Consider the following 19390-nt stretch of genomic DNA (forward strand, 5'->3'; position numbering starts at 1 on the left):
AGGACGAGGCTCGACGGAAAGTGTGGTTTAGCGACTCCAGTAATGCAGTGTGACCCTGTGTAATTTCAGAATGATAATTGGACAAAGTCCCCCTGCCCGTCCGTGTGCACAGACACACACCCACACACACTACCTATCCACAAATTTGGCAGATGAGAAAGCAATACAGCTCCCCCTTTTGGCAGGATCTACCAGGATCAGTGTATCTTCATCAAAGACATGGCATCAACCTTGGTCTCCAACTCCTCTGCTGGCAAGAAAATACATCAAACATTAGGAATAGTTCACTAAAGACAACTTCACCACTTCTTCCCAAAGTTGCAGTGACAGACAAATTGAAAAGTGCCACACACTAATGTGCCCTCCGCCTCCCCGAGCCCATCATTCAGTGGAATGTGGTGTTTTGGTGATGCTGAGGAAAAGGGCAAAATAAGCCACTATCTTAAGCTACCTTTCCCCGGGAAAAATCAATTATTCATAAAATCCTGAACAATACTAAAATTTTTATTGAATAATAAAACAGAGGTGATGACTTAAACAAATCGGTGCAAAACATAAACTGAATCTGATTCTGTATTCCACATTAACAAGGGAGGTCGGTCAGTTCAACTTCAAGCTTCAGTTAATACGTCAATATATTACAAGCAGTATGTGATTCCCTGCACTTAAATTCACATGCAATACCTAAAGGCGCTGAAACGACTGCTCAAGTGCCATGTCAGTGTCAGATCAGCTTGGTAGAGAAACGAAATTTGCCCAGAGGCTTGAAACTGTAGCACGGCAGTGGCCATTTTGGTTCAAGTCCACAAACTGATAACAGATGTGCCTGGAAGCCCAGAACCCTGGAACGAACGCCCCCACTGCTGCTTTCAAGGACTCAAACGCTGGAATTAAGAGAACAAATTGCTGATTAAATAAACACACATCAGCCTATCAGAGACTTCACTCCGAAGTCACGTGTCATATTAGTTGGAATAACTGCAGGTTCACACAATATATTTTTCGTTTTAGACTACTTATCTGCATGTATGTTATAGTTATTTTAGAACGCAAATCTAATGACGTTTCAACACACTTTTCCGTTTACATGTAGCTGTAACACTGTGGTTACACTGCATCATAATACAATTAAAAAACATTTCTTCTCTCAATATCTGATCGATTGTTGTTTGGCCCATGAGCGGGAAACCCACAGTCCGTCATTTAACTACGTATGTCCGCAATCACGTAGTTGAGATGCTGAACGTACATAATGACAGTGAACGCAGCACCGCCGTCACTTCTTCCGCCCGCGTGACACCTGCAGTTACAGTCCAAACATGAGCGCTTCTGCTGTGGTTCGGAGGTTAGCAGCTCTGTCAGGAGCCTCGGCAGTGGGAGCTGGGGCTTACGGGGCTCACGGTACGCAACTGTCCTATTGTCTGTAGCTCTCGCTCAGGTGAACAGTCGCGAAAGGCTGTCATGTTGAGGCTTACGGCGCCAGCCTTGATATCAAAACACGCCGATTTAAAGTTTGCGTACTCACCACACGCCCGAGTAACTGTAAAGCAACAACACATACATGCTGCTAATGTTAAACAGGCTAACGATTAATTCGGCTTTCAGTAAGCCGTCGAAGCTTCACGTTGTTTTTGTAAAAATAACCAGTGTCGTAATCAAGGTGACCCGCCTCCAGGGTGGAAGAAGGCTTTTTGTGGGTCTGCCATTGTCCACGGTGGGGATAGCTGAGTGTTTGGCTAACTTTTAAAATGGGATAAGAGAGTGGTTGGTCACCGTAACACAACACGAGTATTAAGGAACATGACTTGAGGGTGTGGGTGACTGATTAACCAGATCAAGTGTGGTCTGTTGTGTCTGTCATCATGATATTCATGGTGTGATAATAAGTAACAGTTGTGTTTTTCTTGTTTTAGGTTTCAAGAACAGCGATCCTGATGACTACAGAATAGTGGTATGTTCATAATACTGCTACTTATGTTTTTTGAGGATTTTGTGTGCCTAAAATCAGTTTTCATTCATTAGTGTTAGCAGAGGTCAAGGTCAGAGCATACAGATTTAAGACTGATTTAATTTGGGATGGACTAAAACGTTGGCCAAATATGGCTTCATGGTGACTTTGTCATTGATGTAGGCACGTGAAGTGACATCTGAAATACCTCTTACCTAGCTTAGGTTGTTGTGGAGGGGGCTGCTGGGGCCTGTCTTAGCTGAACAACTATCCTAGAACCAGATAAAATATGTCTTTGGAAAGTGGAAGAAAGCTGGAGTACCTCAAAATACCCAGAAAGGTACTATACACAAAAAGTAGTCAGTGGTAACAAATTCAAATAAGAAAGAAAGATGGGTTAAAAAATGCAGCATCTACTGTTGGCCAAATTTGTATTTTAAGCATCAGTATATATGTCCAATTGGTGCAACTCCAGTTATAGTTTAGTGGACTGTATGACTGTTATTTCTTTTACTCTCAGAAATCTAAAAGATGTCTGTGAAACATTTTCACACTGTGCTGTTAATCTGGAGGAAACTTCTGTAATGCAAAAAGACAGGAAAACGATTTGTTTGTAATGATAGATACTTTCCTGGTTGAACTTGGGCTGATTGATGAAAATGGTGTAAATGGTGCTTGATAGCGGCTCACTAAATATCCACTTCTACACTTGATAATAAAAGGCCTTTCCAGAAAATGTTTGATTTACTGAACTTGATGAGTGGCTGGGAAAGGCAGAGTTTTTTCTGAAAGCTCTCTCTGTGTGTGTGCCTCTTCAGCTTTTTGAAACCGCCAACAAGTACCATTTCTACCACAGCCTGGCCTTGCTGGGTGCTGCCCACTGTGGGAAACCTGCTGTGGTAAGTACAGAAGCCTAAGACCCTCACTCTTGGCTGGATGCACTTAGTTCAATCCTTTAAAGTGGATATAGTGCCACAGTCGTATTTGCTGTTACCTGTCCATCCTCACTCAGAGATATTATGTTACAGAGACTGCTGTTTTATTACATTATAAATGATAAAAGTGACAGCATAAGTATAAATTTGTTGTGGATTGACGGTGAAAGAACACATTATCCCAACATATGGAACCAAGAAAGAGAAAATGGTAGCCAATCCCAGAAGAATCTCCTCACTTAAATGTCATCATCCCATCATCTGTACTTTTAAGCATTCATGCATGTCCCGCTGCGTCCCATGTCTGATAATGTTGTTATTATGAGTTGACAATAAATGGGTAAAAACTGTGGAGTTATTAATTTGGATTAAATAAAATCTATGATCCAGCTTTGGAGTCAGTCCGATACAGTGAGCAAGAGTTTTTATTGTTTACACCTGTTTAAGGTGTCCATCTATAAAGTTACTAAACCTGCTCACTCGAGTTGTGTTGTGTGTCAAAATGGGCATAAATATTAAGCTAATGAGATAAAATGACTCATTAATCATAAGTAATGATACTCAATAACATGCGTTATTCTGCTGATAAGATACTTTAATGTGTGTAATATGATAGTAAGCTAATAAGCTACATTAGCTAACTGAATGATGGGCTAATAAATTATGTTAGGAAATGACGTACTGTAGTAGGCTAATAAGTTATGTTTGCTAATAATATGAATCAATAGGATAATAAGGTACATTGTTTAATTTAATGGTAGGCTATTGAGATGAGTTAGCAAACTTATTGTCAAGCTAACAAGATGTGCTGGCTAATGTGTTTTATTATGATAAGAAGCATGCTAATATTATAAATTAGCTGATGTAACATAAACTATTAAATTATGTTAGCCAATAGCATATTTGTGGGATAATAGCATGCACTGGCTAACTGAATAGTGGGCTAATAATAGCATACTCTAGTATACTAATAAGATAATTAGCTAACAATGCAAGGCTAATAAGATACATCAATTTATAAGTAGGCTGATATTATTTAATTATATTATAGGATGATATTATAATATAAGTATAATTTAAGAAGGCTGACTCTAAATAATGGTTTGCTTTTAATGCTTTTAACTTTTCTTGCAAAACAAACAAACAAAAAACTCCTTTTTGCTGGTCTCTGTGGGGTAACATCTTTGGAGCAAAAGGCTGTTGGGCGAGTCTCAAGCAAGAGAGGTTGGAGAGTATATGGCAGCCCTACTACAATGTGTTTGCAAACTTACAGATTTAAACTGACTGAGACCAAAATGTTTCTTTTTCACAGGCTGGTAGCCTTCTGATTGCGGGCATGGGGATGTTCTGTGGCTCTCTATACCACCAGGCTCTGACAGGGGACCCCGGACTGCGCAAAGCGGCTCCCGTGGGGGGCGTAGCTATGATTGTTGGATGGCTGGCCATGATTCTCTGAACTGTGACAGCTTACATCTTCTCCAGAGAGCCACACTGTGACACTAAACTGTCAGACTGCTAATAAATGAACTGGAGAACTTGTAAGAGTTGGCTGAGGGGTAGTGCTGAGTTATAATGTCACCCATCCAACCACCGCCTGCCCTGGGTTGTGGATGTCAGCAGGAGATAAGGTCACCGCAGGATTATCACTTTTCTGCCACTGCTGTCTGTTTGTGGCTGCTGCCCTTTGACTATAATGTTAAACTGGATAAGAAATTTAACACAAAATGAATGGAATGAACTGTATCATCCAAACAGTTTGTCATGGAACATTTTAACTTTTGGTGGGAAAATCAATAATGAGCTGATTTGAGTTAAAATGCATCAATAAGACAGTGTTTGTTGTAAAAATAAAGAATCCCTTATGATAGATTAAGAATGAAATCATTTCCTAAACTCTGAAATCTTTTTTTCCACAAGGATTGTTTATTTACCTTTAAACAGTCATTTATCAGCATGAATAAATCTCAACAATGAATATTCAATCTGCTGTCAAGTCTTTGCTTTTCCCATTTCTTACAGACATGACTTTCAGATACTGATCATCTGCTGTAGATGGGTTTTTAGGTTATCTTCTTCCTCTTTTCTCCTCCACTTGTTCAGTTTTGTCTTTTTTTCTAAGGACACACTGCACACCATGCTGAGATTTGTCAAGTTTGCAGCTAATAGCTCTTTGGGAATTCCCTTTTTGGTGCAAAAATAAAGTTTTATGCCTGTCTTGTTATCCTTGAGATTTTTCATGGATTTAACTATACGGATGGGAACAAATTGTTATTTTGGAGAGAAAATCTGAGAAAAAGCAGCTACATGTCCACTTAAAAACTTAAGCAAACTTTCTGAAAGCTTGGAGAACTACTGCTCAACAAAGTCGTACAAAATTACAGGGAAGTCTGGCTGCTTGGAAGCAAACTATAAAGAAATGAGGCAAGACTGTAAGATGTGACATTACCCACTGATTTCTGTAAACCCATTTTGAAGACTCGAGTGTTTCAGTCTTCACTGTCTTGGCATCTTGAACTCAAACAAGCTTTCAGAAGTGTTTTCATTTGACTGCATAGTCAAATATTGTTTTGTTGAAAGACAATAAGCAAGTGTTGACACAGAACTTTCTGCTAGAACTCTAGGTCAAAGTTTTTAGTATTACTTTTTTTAACCTCCCAATGTTTGTGAAATAGTAAATAGCATTCAGTTGCATACTTACATTCTATGCTAAAAAGAACTAATGCGTGTTAATATCCGGTCTTTAAGTGATGACGTATGAACCCTGCTTCCGGGTCCAAACTACTCTGCGTTTATTAAGGCTGTTGTGTTTTACATGTTTTAATGCTTTGTATCTTGTTCTATTTAATCTGAACACCCCCTAACAAAGAGCAGTGATCACTGTCGGCCTCTCGGTTTTTAGTACCACTATTCATTTTAAAGCTCAGTTTTTAAAACCTTATGGTGTAACTACAGCCCAGCCCATGCAGCAGTATATCAATGACTAACCTCTATTGTGGATGGATCTCCTGACTGAAGTTTGCTCCGTTTACAGCATCCTGGCATGCGATTGCATTTGTCCTTAACCATCGGGAACCTTCACATTAGCTTTTATCAAGTGGGAAATAGCGTTCATCCTCCTGTGTTTATATTATGCTAACCATAGCTGTGTAGCTAGCCACCACGTAGCACATCATTATATACCAGCTAGCCCAACTTCAGTAACCCTACAAACGTCACTGCTGTTTAGTTTCCTGTCTTCATTTATGTTGGAAGTGATAGCAGAGCTGTACGTTTTAATTTCTTCAGAAATCCCTCAGTCAGAACATGGTATATCATCTTTAGATGGAAACTAGCGGGCTAACTCCCCGCTAACTGCTAACTCCGTTAAATTTAATACATTCTGTTTTCATGGATGCCTGGATGTTAAACTTAACTGTTACACCTGGTAGGGCAGCCACACCGATCATTTCGTTAAAGATAAAAGAATTTAGACAGTTTTTAACTCTCAGTGATGCTGCAGTAATCGTTTGACTTTGGGACCTGAAGTGAAGTTTGGACCCGGAAACGGCTAATGACGTCAGACTTCAGTTCAAAAGAGTGCTTTGTGTTTCACTGCATTAAAAGCTGCTGTCACACATGCTGTGACTCTGAACATTTCTAGATATTATCTAGCTATTATCAGGTAAGTGAGAATCCAAATGTTCAAAACCATCACATTGGACTAGCTAAAGTAGTAGCTAATAGCTAAGTGTAATAGTCTGATGAAGTCATGTCTATCGAGTGGTCTTCTACACTATTAGACAGCACCCAGGCCTCAAACAAAAGTATTATTTCATGTATCCCAATACACAAGCACATATGGATTGTGTGCTACAGGTGGACAGTATAGCAGTTGACATGTTAAAGCAGCTTTAGTAGCAAATTTTATTATTGTTGTTATCATACCTGGACAGTAGAAACTTCTGTCCTGAAGGTTTGTTGTGTGCACATTCATCTGAAAGGAAAAAGGAAGCTGACTAATGGTAGTGCTAGTTCAAAGGGCATCCTCAATGTGTTGGTTTCACTAAAGGATAGATAAACCCACAGGATTCACAACCTATGGCAGTCAACAGAAACGGTGTCTCTTGTGGTGAATGTATTCACAGCCCCGAGGGTTTGAGCCTCTGAGTGGCAGAACACAAAAGAGTTCTTTAGCAATGGCCTCCCGTTAGCCAGGACCATGTTCCAACCACTCGGCATTCAAATTGAAAGTGAAATCCATTGAAACACTAATTCCCCTTCCTGACTGTGGGCCCATGAATGGAGACCTTTAGAAAATAGCTGTATAAATCTCTGGGTCAATTTGCTGGGGCCGGTACATAAGCCGAGGCTGTGCTCAAAAGAGAAGGCACTATTGACTGAATGCGTTGCCAGTGAGCTCTTGATCACGAGTCATAAAACCCTCATTAGAATTAAGTAGCTGCTGAGGAGAATTCTGTTCTTCCAGGACCAAGCAATCACACAAGAAAAAGCTCTGACACCCGGTCACACATCTATGACTCACAGCTTTCAAGCATATGGGAGACACCTGACTGAAAGTTACAGGCTGTTCCGCTCTGTCGGATGCATATTTGAAGTGCTATCATCAAATTTTCAGCCACTTGTTAAATATTTAAAGCAAAACCATGTGATTTCTTTTCTTGACAAGATGTGAGCTACAAGTTCAGAACAGTTTCACACAGTAGTCTTATTTTAGGGTATTTATTTCTCTCGTCTGTAGCTGACGTTCACATGGGTGGATCCTGTTGCTGTCAGCAGCACACCTCGGTGTTAAAATCCATTAACTGGATCACAGAGTTCTGGTCTGCCAACACACATTTGATGTGTGAGCACACGAGGGGGGGTGAAATGGAAAGTGAGATAAAGTGAGACCCTTATCTCGGAACCATAATCTCTCGAGTTAATTCAGACGACGTGTCAGCTTTTCAGTGTATCTATGAGGAGTGCTTGTTGAGCACTCGGTGTACGGTGTATGTTTAAAAAACTCAAAATGGATTAATTTCAGAGGTCCAATCTCCCGCTATCAATGCAGCTCACAATTTCTCTTTGTTCCTTCTACTTCCAAGACTCTTGGTTCACTTTCCAGCAAATCAGTTTCTAGCTATAACTACTGCAGCCAGGCTCCGTGATGTTTGTTTCTAATTACTGTAATGTTTAAAATAAAAGAAACTACTTTTGACATGCCCTTCCTATAACAACCCAAAAGAGATTTGTGTCTCAATAGACTGTGTGTAAAAGATGCACATAGCCACTGTGACATCAGTCATTTGTTTCTGAATCCGCAACAATTTTTGAAGACTTAATCATAGCACTTTGGCTAGAAGTTGCCATAATTGGATGTAAAGGTGGAGTGCTAAGTTATCAGATGTGGCTTGCAAGCTTGGCTAATGGGCTGAATCCATAAAACAAAGTTCAGTGTCCAAAACGAAAGCAGAACCGTCTCGTAATATCTGTTCTAAACTGCAAGGCATATTTAAAATTTGTCAGGTATTCATTTTAAAAATGTTTTAAAAGGTATCAACACCACGAACATAAGTTGAACAGGTCTAAATTTAAGCCTTACCTTTATCTATATATGTGAGTTTTTAAAACAATTACCCACTGAACAGTAATAATGTACATTTTATTAATCCCGTAGGGGGATTAGTCCTCTGCATTTAACCCATTCACTTAGTGAACCAGTGGGCAGCCACTAATCCAGGACCCACGGAGCAGTGTTTAGAGACGGTACCTTACTCAGGGGTCCCTCAGGGTAGCTGTTCGGTGGATTTGAACCCCCGACCCTCCGATCATGGGGCATGGAGCTATCTCCATGGAAGAGCTATGTTCCAGCTACTATGAAGGGGGAAACTATCCATGAATTATCCTAGAACTGGTTCCTTAGTAGGTTGCTGTAAACATTTCAGTAAGTAATGCAGTACGTTACTTAATTACTCACTGGAGAAAGTAATTCATCACACTAATTGTTACATTACTTTGGAGTTAGTCTGTAACATGATCTAAAATGCACTGCCACATAATTATCAGCTAACAATATAAAACTTAAGCTACAAATCCACACAGTAGCAGAAACCCGTATCCCAATGAGGACGCAAGATCTTTCTTTTAGTATTTAAGTCTTAACAGAAACCCACAACACCAAGAAAAGTTCAAAACCAGTCCAACTTCAAAGTGACTGCAGCAACAGTTCTACTGCAGAAACATTTACAGGTGATAATGGAGGCGACAAGCCTGACTGCTGACCATTGCTTTTGTTAGCTGTTGAAGTTCAGGCTCTGGCCGCAGGGCTGTTGTCAGCATTCACTCAGCTTTGACATCACTCTGGATTCTCCACTAGCTGTTGTTAGCATGCTAACTGTGCAGATGCTAAGAAAGAGCTAAAGTTTTGTTATCAGTATAATGTTAAGTGTTTCATTCCTGCACCCAGTTTTCCCTGGACTGTCATCCTCTGGTGGTTTTGTGCAATAAACGTTAAAGTAGCATGTTACTTTGGAATGTGTTACACTCTGCAATTTATGGTACAATTTACAATAGCCACATGACAACCAGTTAGCAAAGAAATATTTGCTGTTTTCCAAGTCATTCAGTCTTGATGCTAGCTGCAGGCAGTAGCTTCATATCTTACAGACAGTTACGACAGAAGTGTCAATCTCTTCATTTCATTTGTTCCTTTGTGGACTGATTCAACCATACTCCTTGCTGTGAGAAAAGACAATCTCTCACTAATAGCTAATAGCAGTAGATCAATTCTGTCCAGTGCGCTAGTCAGCTGTGAAAGTGTCTGTTGGCAGAACGATCCAAATATCTAAAGTATCGTTACCAATGCTGGTATTGCTGTCAGATCGATATCATCATCAGGGCTCTAGACTAACTTTTTGACATGGGCGCACCGGTACGCCTAACTTAAAAAATTTAGGCGTACCGGCACAAAAGTTAGGCGTACCGGCACAAAAGTTAGGCGCACTCAAATTTTTCAACCGCTTCGCTTAACACCGCAGTTTTACATGTGCACCTTCTTTGGGGGGAAGTCCATACAGACAATATTCATTTCTAAATTATTAACTAACAATCGTGTGCTTAAAGTGCTTTGTCAATATTGTAGAAAATGTTAAACTTAATCATCATCTTGGCTCCTCTGACGACCTGTTTGCTGTTGCATGCTGCTGAAAGGCAGTGGGGAGAGGGGACACTTGGGCAGTGCATTTATTGCAGCATAAAGTGTGTTTTCTGGATACACTGTGCTTTTTCAGCATTCAAAGATTGATGGCACCATGTCAGAGCTGGCTATGAATTTCAGACGGATCAGGCCTTAACACAAAAGTTATCAACAGTTCTTTTCATCTTTTCTTATTACCCACACCTACATCCACTTCTGTCAGGCCTAGGCTGCTCACTAGGGCTGGGTATCATCACTGATTTCTATAATCCATTCGATTCCGGTTCTCAAAGTCCTGATTCGATTCAGTTTAGCCTCAGACAGTCAGAAATATTATAATTCTGATCATTTATCAGTACTGACACTTGTGAGACTTCATCAGAATTGTGAACATCACAGTAGATGCCTTTGTGTCATAGTAACTGAGAATAAAACACAGAAAAACATGAAGGAGATTTTCCTGGTCTGGCTTTTTATAGCAGATAACCTTAAAAATATTCTGCAATATTCTGCAATTTTGCATAATTTTAAGGAGTTTAAATTTCTTCAGTATTAAACAGCAGAAATTAGGCTTTCTTGTCGGACGTCATTTACATGAAAAAAAGAAAAGACAGCGCTGTAAACAACGGTAGACTGGTGGGTAATAAGCGAATGAATAATCCAGAAAACAGAGATTTGAGACGGGAAACTGTTCTTGAAGTACACACAGGGAGCTGTGTAGGAAGTGTAATTTTTATCGTGGTGGAAGCAAAACAGCAAAAGTCAGAGGGAATTCATGACGACATTGATCAAATGTGAAGCGCAGTTTGCTGCTTCTTTTTGGCTCGGCGAATTTTGGTTGGAGAGACAAAACTTGCAGCTCAGAATCAGCGCAAAAAGACGGAAACACAGCGCGGACCCGACGCATCAGAATCGCTAAGCTCCGACAGCGTGTCCGTCTGCGGGCCGTCCGGTGAGAAAGCCGAGAAAGACAAAGCTGATTCTGATGCGTCGGGTCGCTCTGTGTTTACGTCTTTGTGTGGAATCCGTTAATGAATTGATATCGCCTTATTAAAGCTACTCACCTCCCTCTTCTACCTGCACTTTCCACTGGACCACGGCCAATCAGAGAGGTCCTGCCCCTGACTATCTCTGATTGGTTTAGTCCACGATAGGGGCATAATGTGTGTCTGTTGTTGACCACATGGAGAGTTGCAGAGATTTTTTTTTTGTTACCCAAACAGGTGCGACCAAATGTTGGTAACAGTTGGTCGCACCGGTGCGACCAAATGTTTTTTTTAGTCGCACCACGGAAAAATTTGAATTGGTCGCACTCTAGAGCCCTGATCATTGATACTTTGTTGCTATCCTCCAAGTTCAGTATGTATTACATGTATTACACTGCACTGTGTAAAATAAAATGTTCTTTGGGAAATCAATAAACCTCAAATATGTACCATGAAAAATGTCTGATCCTTTTTGTGTTGACCATCACATCTATTTTATTATAGCCTATAGCACATGTACAAAGCAGTGTCAATGACTGAAAGGTGTGCTTTGTTGTGTTTACTAGAAGAAGTTAAGTAGTGATTCATCTCATCAGTCATGAAAGGCTGCTGTTCCCTACATAAGCTGCTTGTATAGGTTAAAAATATTGGAATCAGTATTGGTATTGGCAATACTTACCCTGTATTTATTTGGTATTGCAATCAGTACCAAGATTTGCAGTATTGCACTAGTGTATTGCACAGTATAACACTAGTGTGTACAAGGATAGGATCCTGAAACTGAAATGACAATAGCAGCTTGTCCGACTGTGACGTATTAAAGTGTCCTTTGTGAAAAAGGCCCTGTGGGTGCACCTGTTATGATTTACACATGTCCTATTACATGGGCGAATGATAAGTGTCAGAAAGTACACTAAATGCCCTTTGATTGAATGTGGTTTTAATGTGTTGTGTGTTGCTGTTTAATCCATAAAGCCGAATAGATTACAGAGGCAAACCCATGGGCAGAAAAGCCTGTCTGCCTTTGCCTCTGCCTCAGTCTGTAGTGTTGCAAGCTTGGGAGAAAGCAGAGGCAAAGATACCAACGGTAGATATTGTTAATTATGCCTCCAGGGACTTCCTCTGCACTTCACAAGTGTTCCTATCTTTTTATTCCCCCTCAACTCAAGAATATATTATTTAGTCAAAAATGTTCCCCATTTTTTCCCTCTGTTTTGGCCTTTTTCTCATCTTACCCTGCAGACAGATTTAATTACATCAGCATCTTCTGTGAGGGGATTGTGTGTGTGTGTGTGTGTGTGTGTGTGTGTGTGTGTGTGTGTGTGTGTGTGTGTGTGTGTGTGTGTGTGTGTGTCTCAGTTTATTTTGGTCAAAAAATAAAGAAAGTGGTTCTGTGAGCGTTATCAGTCATGAATGAGTAAGGTGACAGTGAGCTTATAGGAATTGAGACCCTGGCTATGGATTGATGTGCACTCACCAGATCCTCAATCTGGAGACCTGAATGAAACTCTCTGGCTAGGCCGTCTTTGGCGAGGCCACTTGATTGCCCAGAGCTTCCTCCCTTTCATTCACATGAACCAGGGGACACACAAATACCTATTCACAGACACACACGGGCAATAAATTAAAGTGCACGCTGTATAATGCCACCACAGCAGCGCCAAATCCCCTCTCAAAGGCATCAATCAGGACGCAGCGGCTCGCATAGCGGAGCGGAATGACTGTAACGGCCGTCCCGAGCGCTCCCACATCCCGGTCCCCCCCTCTGACCTTTTCAAGACACTTAAATGATATCACACCCTCAGATAGATTATACCCTCACTTCAATGGACATTGAGGCCCCATCACTTCAGCCCCCTTTTCACGGCTTTATACCCAATCTTTTCGCTTCACTCTGCAGCACAGTCATGATGGCAATGCATCAGAGGAGCTAAAGGGATGACACCGGAGGGAGCTGCTATTGTTACCACTGTCATCAGCAGCCGTCTCACAGAGTAATGTGGTGTCTGGAAATTGTTATTGGACAGATGGGATGGTAAAGATAATGGCGAACAGTGGTTGGGATTATGTTGCATAAATGATATTACATAAACTCGCTATGATCTGCGTTTGAACAAAGCACTTTACAATGAATTTCTCGCTTTTGTAAATATTCAAAGAAAATGCTTTTGTATAACCATAATCAATTTGATGTATACCTTTAAACCTGTTGCTGAGAATTACTGTGCTATAGTTCTTGCTGGAGATTTACATACTTCCATTGTGGACACTGACGTTTTGTCCCCACTGGCTTTTTAGTAATTTCTTTGAGCTAGGGTGACATACAGCTTTAAGAGTAACTAGAATTTTAATTATATAGCATAGTCAAAAAAGTCAAAAAAAGTTTTTAAGGCTAATCTTAAAAGTAGAGAGGGTGTCTGTCTCCTGTGTATTTATTTTGTTGTTTTCTGAAATAAACACAGGGTCAAAATTATATATACACTATACTGCCAGTAGTATTTGTTTGTCTGCTAGTGACATCGCTTTCTTAATCCACAGAGTTTAATATGATGTTTGCTCACCTTTTGCAGCTATAACAGCTTCAGCTCTTCTGGGAAGGCTTTCCACGGGGTTTGGGGATTTTTGACCATTCTTCCAGAAGCACATTTGGGAGGTCAGACATTGATGTTGAACCAGAAGGCCAAAGGTGTTCTGTCAGGTTCAGGTCTGGAATCTGTGCAGGCCAGTCAAGTTCTTCCACACCAAACTCACTCATCCATGTCTTAATGTATCTTGCTTTGTGCCCTGGTGCCCAGTCATGTTGGAACAGGAGAGAGCCATCCCCAAACTGTTCCCACAAAGTTGAGAGCATGAAATTGTCTTGGTGTCTTGAAGCATTAAGAGTTCCTTTCACTGGAACTAAGGAGCTGAAATCAACTCCTGAAAAACAACCCCTACCAAGCGTTATACTTGGTAGAATGAAGTGAAATGAGTACTGTTCTGCTGGCAACCACCAAACCAGACACCAGACTCTGTGGGATTTCCAGATGGAGAAGTGTGATTCGTCAATCTAGAGAAAACTCCTCCACTGCTCTATAGTCCAGTGGTGGCGTGTTTTTCCTCAATAAATGCTTTGCATTGCACCCTTGGCTATTTAAAGCTTGGATGCAGTTGCTCGGCCATGGAAACCCATTCCATGAAGCTCTCTACACACAGTTCTTGAACTAATCTGAAGGCCACATGAAGTTTGGAGCTCTGTAGCGACTGACTCTGTAGAATGTCAATGATATCTGTGCACATCAGCATCTGCTGACCCAGATCTGCAATTTACATGCCCTAAAACTTAATGGCTGAGTTGCTGTCTTTTCCAGTTGTTTGTACTTTGTTATTATACTACTAACAGTTTACTGTGTAATATTTAATAGTGAGGAAATTTCACGACTGTACATCTGTTTGAAAGCCCCCACCTAAATTGTTTTCTGTTGTCTCTACGTGTCATGCTTTTGGCTTTTGTGCTCTCTAAGCCATTGGTGGAGTTCTGAGGAGGTTTCTTTGTCTTCAGTTGTCCTTCTCAAATCTTTTCCTCTTTAACTCATCCAGCTGTGGATATTTAAGGGCTGGATTGTGCAGCAGTTATTTGACACAATATTACTTAGCATGATGATGAACTATGAGTTTTTTGGTTTGTTTTCTGCTTTTTAGTTCTCAGTCCATAACCTGTTAAAGAAACTTTGTTCCCACTCTGTCTTCTCTGGAACCACTGCTGCACACCACCAGCCGCTCACCTCTGAAAAGAATCCTGCAAAGAGACGGATTTACCTGCAACTCACCTGCCTGCCCACAGTCCACTGTCTAGGAACATGTCCTCCTCATCTCAGATCCCTCCAGAGCTTATTTTCTGTAATCCCTCAAGTAATAAAATCTGCTCACAATAGATTAGAGGTCTTTCAGTAAACTATGTTCAATTTGTAAATAAACATTTTAAACTTGGCGAGAGTGCCAAAAATGGTAAATGGGTTGGTTCTTAGATTGTGTTTTTCTACTCTACCTAAGCACTCAAAGTGCTTTATACAACATTCACCCAAACCCTTTTTTTGGACACTTAAATGTTTTTTTTACCTAACATTTATACATTTATGCTGAATGTATAAGAGAGCAACTTGGTGTTCAGCATCTTGCCCAAGGATACTTTTGGCATACAGACTGGAGAGCCAGGGATTGAACCACTGACCTTCCACTTCTAAGTCTACCTACGCCTGAGCTACAACCACTCTAGCAAAACATGACACCACCAGCTAGCTCGCTGACCAGCTCTCTAACAGCTGTAGTGGTGGATTTCTAATATAACTGAGCCACTCTAGTCACTTGTCCTGCAGTGTGACAGACTGCAGCTGGGCACAGTAGTCCTTGTTTTACTCTGTGGATCCACTGCAAACAAGATTGTCACTCTAACCCGGATCTCCAGGAGGAGGAGAACTGGTTCATATGCTCCTGCACCAACCTCAACAAGACTATACAGTAGAACAAGAGCTGGCATGGAAAGCTGCTGTCAAACACCATGAAGCTGGATCCATCCAAAGGACAAGAAATCCACTGAACAGAAAACTGGTTTTACTAAATCCTTTATTTGCTGACGAAGTTATATGCGTGGGAACACCTCAGTGAAACCATGCATGTGCTTCATTTCATGCAATCACCTCAAGGTACATATACAGTGATTTCTACCAAGTTGCGTTAAGAAAATAAATGAACCTGTACAACAAAGCTTGATTTTTGTTTTACTCTAAAAGATGCAAGTTGTACAATCTTCAGTTCTAGAAATGATTAAAACGGTTACATGTTGCTTTGACATTCACGGGCATGAGGAATGAATCTGATTTGCATCTCTACATTCAGCAGCATTAAAAATGTTCTTGAGCCAACATTAGGCCCATGCACAGGCTCAGCTGAGACAAAATCAAAGTAAGAAAGGAGATTTCATAAAAAAGAAAAGAGAGCATTAAAAAATAAGGCTAAAAATGTATTATATTTTATCACCCACTGACATAGAGCTGACCAACAGGTTTGGACTACATGCCTGAAGTTCAACGCTTCATCAGCATTAACTGTGTAATGTTATATATAGTCATGAATCAGTTACAGCAATTTCCTTGGCTACATTTTAGCTGAAAATACTGTTGGTTTTACTGCAGTAGAATGAATGTTACCTTCAGGACTTGTGCTTCTAATGGACTATTAATCCACTCTTGCTAAATTCAATATGGTTGACATATTATCTTAATTTCAAGCCGATTTCCTCTGTTTACTGTAACTGTTTTCCAGTCTGACCCCAAGTTCATACCCCCAAATATTAATTTTACGCCACAGAGACATTTTTTGCTAACAAACTAGATATTAACCCTCAGAGTTTTACCAGTTGATCTATGTCCCTGCCCTAACCTATCATCATGAGCTTTGGGTAGGGACTGAAAGAATGAGATATAAGCAGTGGAAATGAGCTTTCTCCAAAAGATGGCTGGCCTCTCCCTTAGCAATACGGTGAGGAGTTCAGTCATTTGAGAGGGGCTTGAATGATTAAGAAGAGCAGCTACTCCTCCACATCGAAAGGAGCCAGTTGAGGGGGTTTGGGCATCAGACTAGGCTGCCTCCTGAGTGAACTGTTCTGGGCATGTCCTACCAGGACACGCTGGAGAGATTATATCTCTTTCAGCTGGCTGAGAATGCATCAGTGTTCCTCCAGATATGCTGGAGGAGGTGACTGAGGAGAGGAAGGTCTAGGCTTTTTTGCAACCCAGTCCCAAAAATGGAAGTCTGAGTGGGTGTTTTTAAAGAATAGGTTACCAATATTGGAAAGACAAATATTTTTTGCCAGACTTTTTCTTTGCTGTTTTAAAATGCTCACATTTTCCAGTTGTGACAAATGTTCTTTTGTTTATCCATAAAACAAAACATTTTTTCCCAAATACATGTTCACAGGCTCCTGCAGTTTCCACTTGATTTGACTTGCCAGGAGGAATATTTTTAAGGCAGCCCTTAATTCTAGACCTGGGTGATACAGTGGTGTGAAAAGGTGTTTACCCCATTCCTGATTTGCATATTTGTTACATTTACATCAGGTAATGTTCAAATGTTGGTTCATGATTTTCTTCCATTTTTGATCTACTGCAGAATATTTTTAAGGCAGTTATCTGCTATAAAAAGCCAGGACAGGAAAATCTCCTCAGTTACTTTGACACAAATGCATCTGCTGTGATGCTTAAACCTCTGATGAAGTCTCACAAGTGTCAGCTTTGTTTTTATAGCCAACATAGATATAAAAATATGGATATGTACTGATAAATGATCATTATTATAATATTTCTGGCTGTCTGAGTCAAAATTTAATCGAATCAAATCAGGACGTTGTGAATCTCAATCGAATCGATTATAGAAATCAGTGACGATACCCAGCCCTAAACATCCTGCCAACAGTGGTGGTGGTAGTGTGATGGTCTGGGGCTGTTAAGCTGCCTATGGACCTGGAAGACATGCTGTGGTAAACTGAACCATGAATTCTGGTATCTACTAAAACATCCCGAGGAAGAACGTCTGGCCACCTGTTCATGACCTCAAACTGAAGCTTGATGAAGACTCTGGAGTGGCCTAGTCAAAGTCCTGACCCGAATCCTATTGAAATGCCATGGCATGACCTTTAAAAAGCGGATAATGCTCGAAAACCCTCTAATGTGGCTGAATTACAACAATTCTGCAGAGATGAGTGAGCCAAGATTCCTCCAGAGCGCTGTAAAAGACTCATAGCCAGTTATTCCAAACGCTTGATTGCAGTTGTTGCTGCTAAGGGTGGCCACACAAGTTATTAGGTTTAGGGGGCAATCACTTTTTTACACAGGGCCATATAGGTTTGGATTTTTCCCCCTTAACAATAAACACCTTCATTTAGAATCTGCATTTTCTTTTTACTTGTGTTATCTTTGTCTAATATTTGAATTTGGATGATGATCTGAAACATTTAAGTGTGACAAACATGCAAAAAATAGGAAATCAGACACTTTTTCACACCACTGTATGAAGTGGTGATGTTTCGCATATTGTTTCCTCCCTCAGTAAAAGGAAGTAAAAACTAAAGAGTTTAAGAGACATCGCACTCCTCTTTTGAAGCATCTCACTCTGTCTGCTGAAGGCTATGGTTATCTCTTACCTCTCATTTGGCAGACAGCTAGTGTCGCTCCCTCAGCTTGCTTATTAAGTGCAGTGTGGTACAGCATTATCTTGATAAATGTTCCTCTTATGGCACGGGATAGGCTGATGAATCAGACAGCGTTGGGCTGTATATGGCCAGTTCTTCTCACTGTCACAGTGTGATAGCAGACTGTGAGGTGGTAATGATCCACTGACAAGCTGAGGGGGAGGTCTGACAGGTTATTCCAGGCGCTATCAATCCACTGAAATGTAGCAGCGATGCAGGATATGAATAACTTGGGAATGTGCACACGAGGTTTACCCTCAGATATTAAACAGTAAGTGGTTCACCTACCAGTATTGAACAACTGCTGGGGGATCCCAGGGAGACATTATTGCTTCATTTTATTTAACACATCTTATTTTGGGGAGTTTAATTCCACCTTCCTTGTGTAAAATTTTCTAAGTCAAATATCATTTGGGAATATAAAAAGGGAAGTTACTCCTTAAAGAGCCAAAAGTTTTGCACCTGAACTTCAGTGTCACGAGAAGTTCAATTTAACCCGACTCTGAAGTGTCACCTGAAGAGAACTTTAAAGGGTAAAAAAAAAATAGAATAAAAACCACAAGGATGTCATCACGATCATGTCTCAAATCTGACCTGAGACGACACGATCTGGATAGAGGATTGGAGTTTGTTGGATGAGGATGCTAAAGATTTCTGACTGTATCTCCTTGTGAGGTTACACAATATTTCACAAGAAAGATGACAAGCTTAAAGAAACTTTATTACAGGGTCTCGCAGCACAGCTGAGACTGTCTACCTGGGTCTCAGCTTTGCAGCAGAAAGTTGGTACCTTTAAGAGTTACGAATAACATGCTAAGCTTTTTGTTCGTAACTGACACATTAACCACAAAGCCTCCTACTGCTCAGGACCCATCAGGCTCACTCTGGGCAGCTTGCTTATGACCTCCTTCCCCAGGCCTGGCTCCGTTCAAGGTGAGGTTTCTGATTACTTTCCTTTTTTCCTACTTTGGGACAGGACTAACAGAACATCTCGGATCCAAGGAGCAAAAATGAGCTTGCTCCAAATGTTGTCTTCTGGGGTCATGTTTAGAGATAACGGGTGGGCTCGGAGTACAGCCGCTGCACTGAATTTAGTCTGCTGAGGAGGTTTGGGTAACTGAC

General features: G+C 40.7%; 1 protein-coding gene across 1 annotated transcript; it reads left to right on the plus strand.

The window, feature by feature from the left end:
- Positions 1-1273: 1273 nt before the first annotated feature.
- Positions 1274-4865, plus strand: tmem256 (transmembrane protein 256). The gene is made up of 4 exons (XM_063470216.1): positions 1274-1401; positions 1914-1951; positions 2767-2847; positions 4196-4865. The coding sequence occupies exons 1-4, from the start codon at positions 1320-1322 to the stop codon at positions 4337-4339; spliced, it is 345 nt and encodes a 114-aa protein (XP_063326286.1). The 5' UTR covers positions 1274-1319; the 3' UTR covers positions 4340-4865.
- Positions 4866-19390: the final 14525 nt, after the last annotated feature.

The sequence above is a fragment of the Pelmatolapia mariae genome, linkage group LG3_W (genome assembly GCF_036321145.2).
Source record: "Pelmatolapia mariae isolate MD_Pm_ZW linkage group LG3_W, Pm_UMD_F_2, whole genome shotgun sequence".
Lineage (NCBI taxonomy): Eukaryota > Metazoa > Chordata > Actinopteri > Cichliformes > Cichlidae > Pelmatolapia > Pelmatolapia mariae.

Bases quoted from the DNA above. Each gene is read 5' to 3' on its own strand.
- tmem256 (XM_063470216.1), top strand. From the start codon at position 1,320: ATGAGCGCTTCTGCTGTGGTTCGGAGGTTAGCAGCTCTGTCAGGAGCC. The intron at 1,402-1,913 runs GTACGCAACTGT...TTCTTGTTTTAG, and splicing joins TGGGGCTTACGGGGCTCACG to GTTTCAAGAACAGCGATCCT. The intron at 2,848-4,195 runs GTAAGTACAGAA...TCTTTTTCACAG, and splicing joins ACTGTGGGAAACCTGCTGTG to GCTGGTAGCCTTCTGATTGC.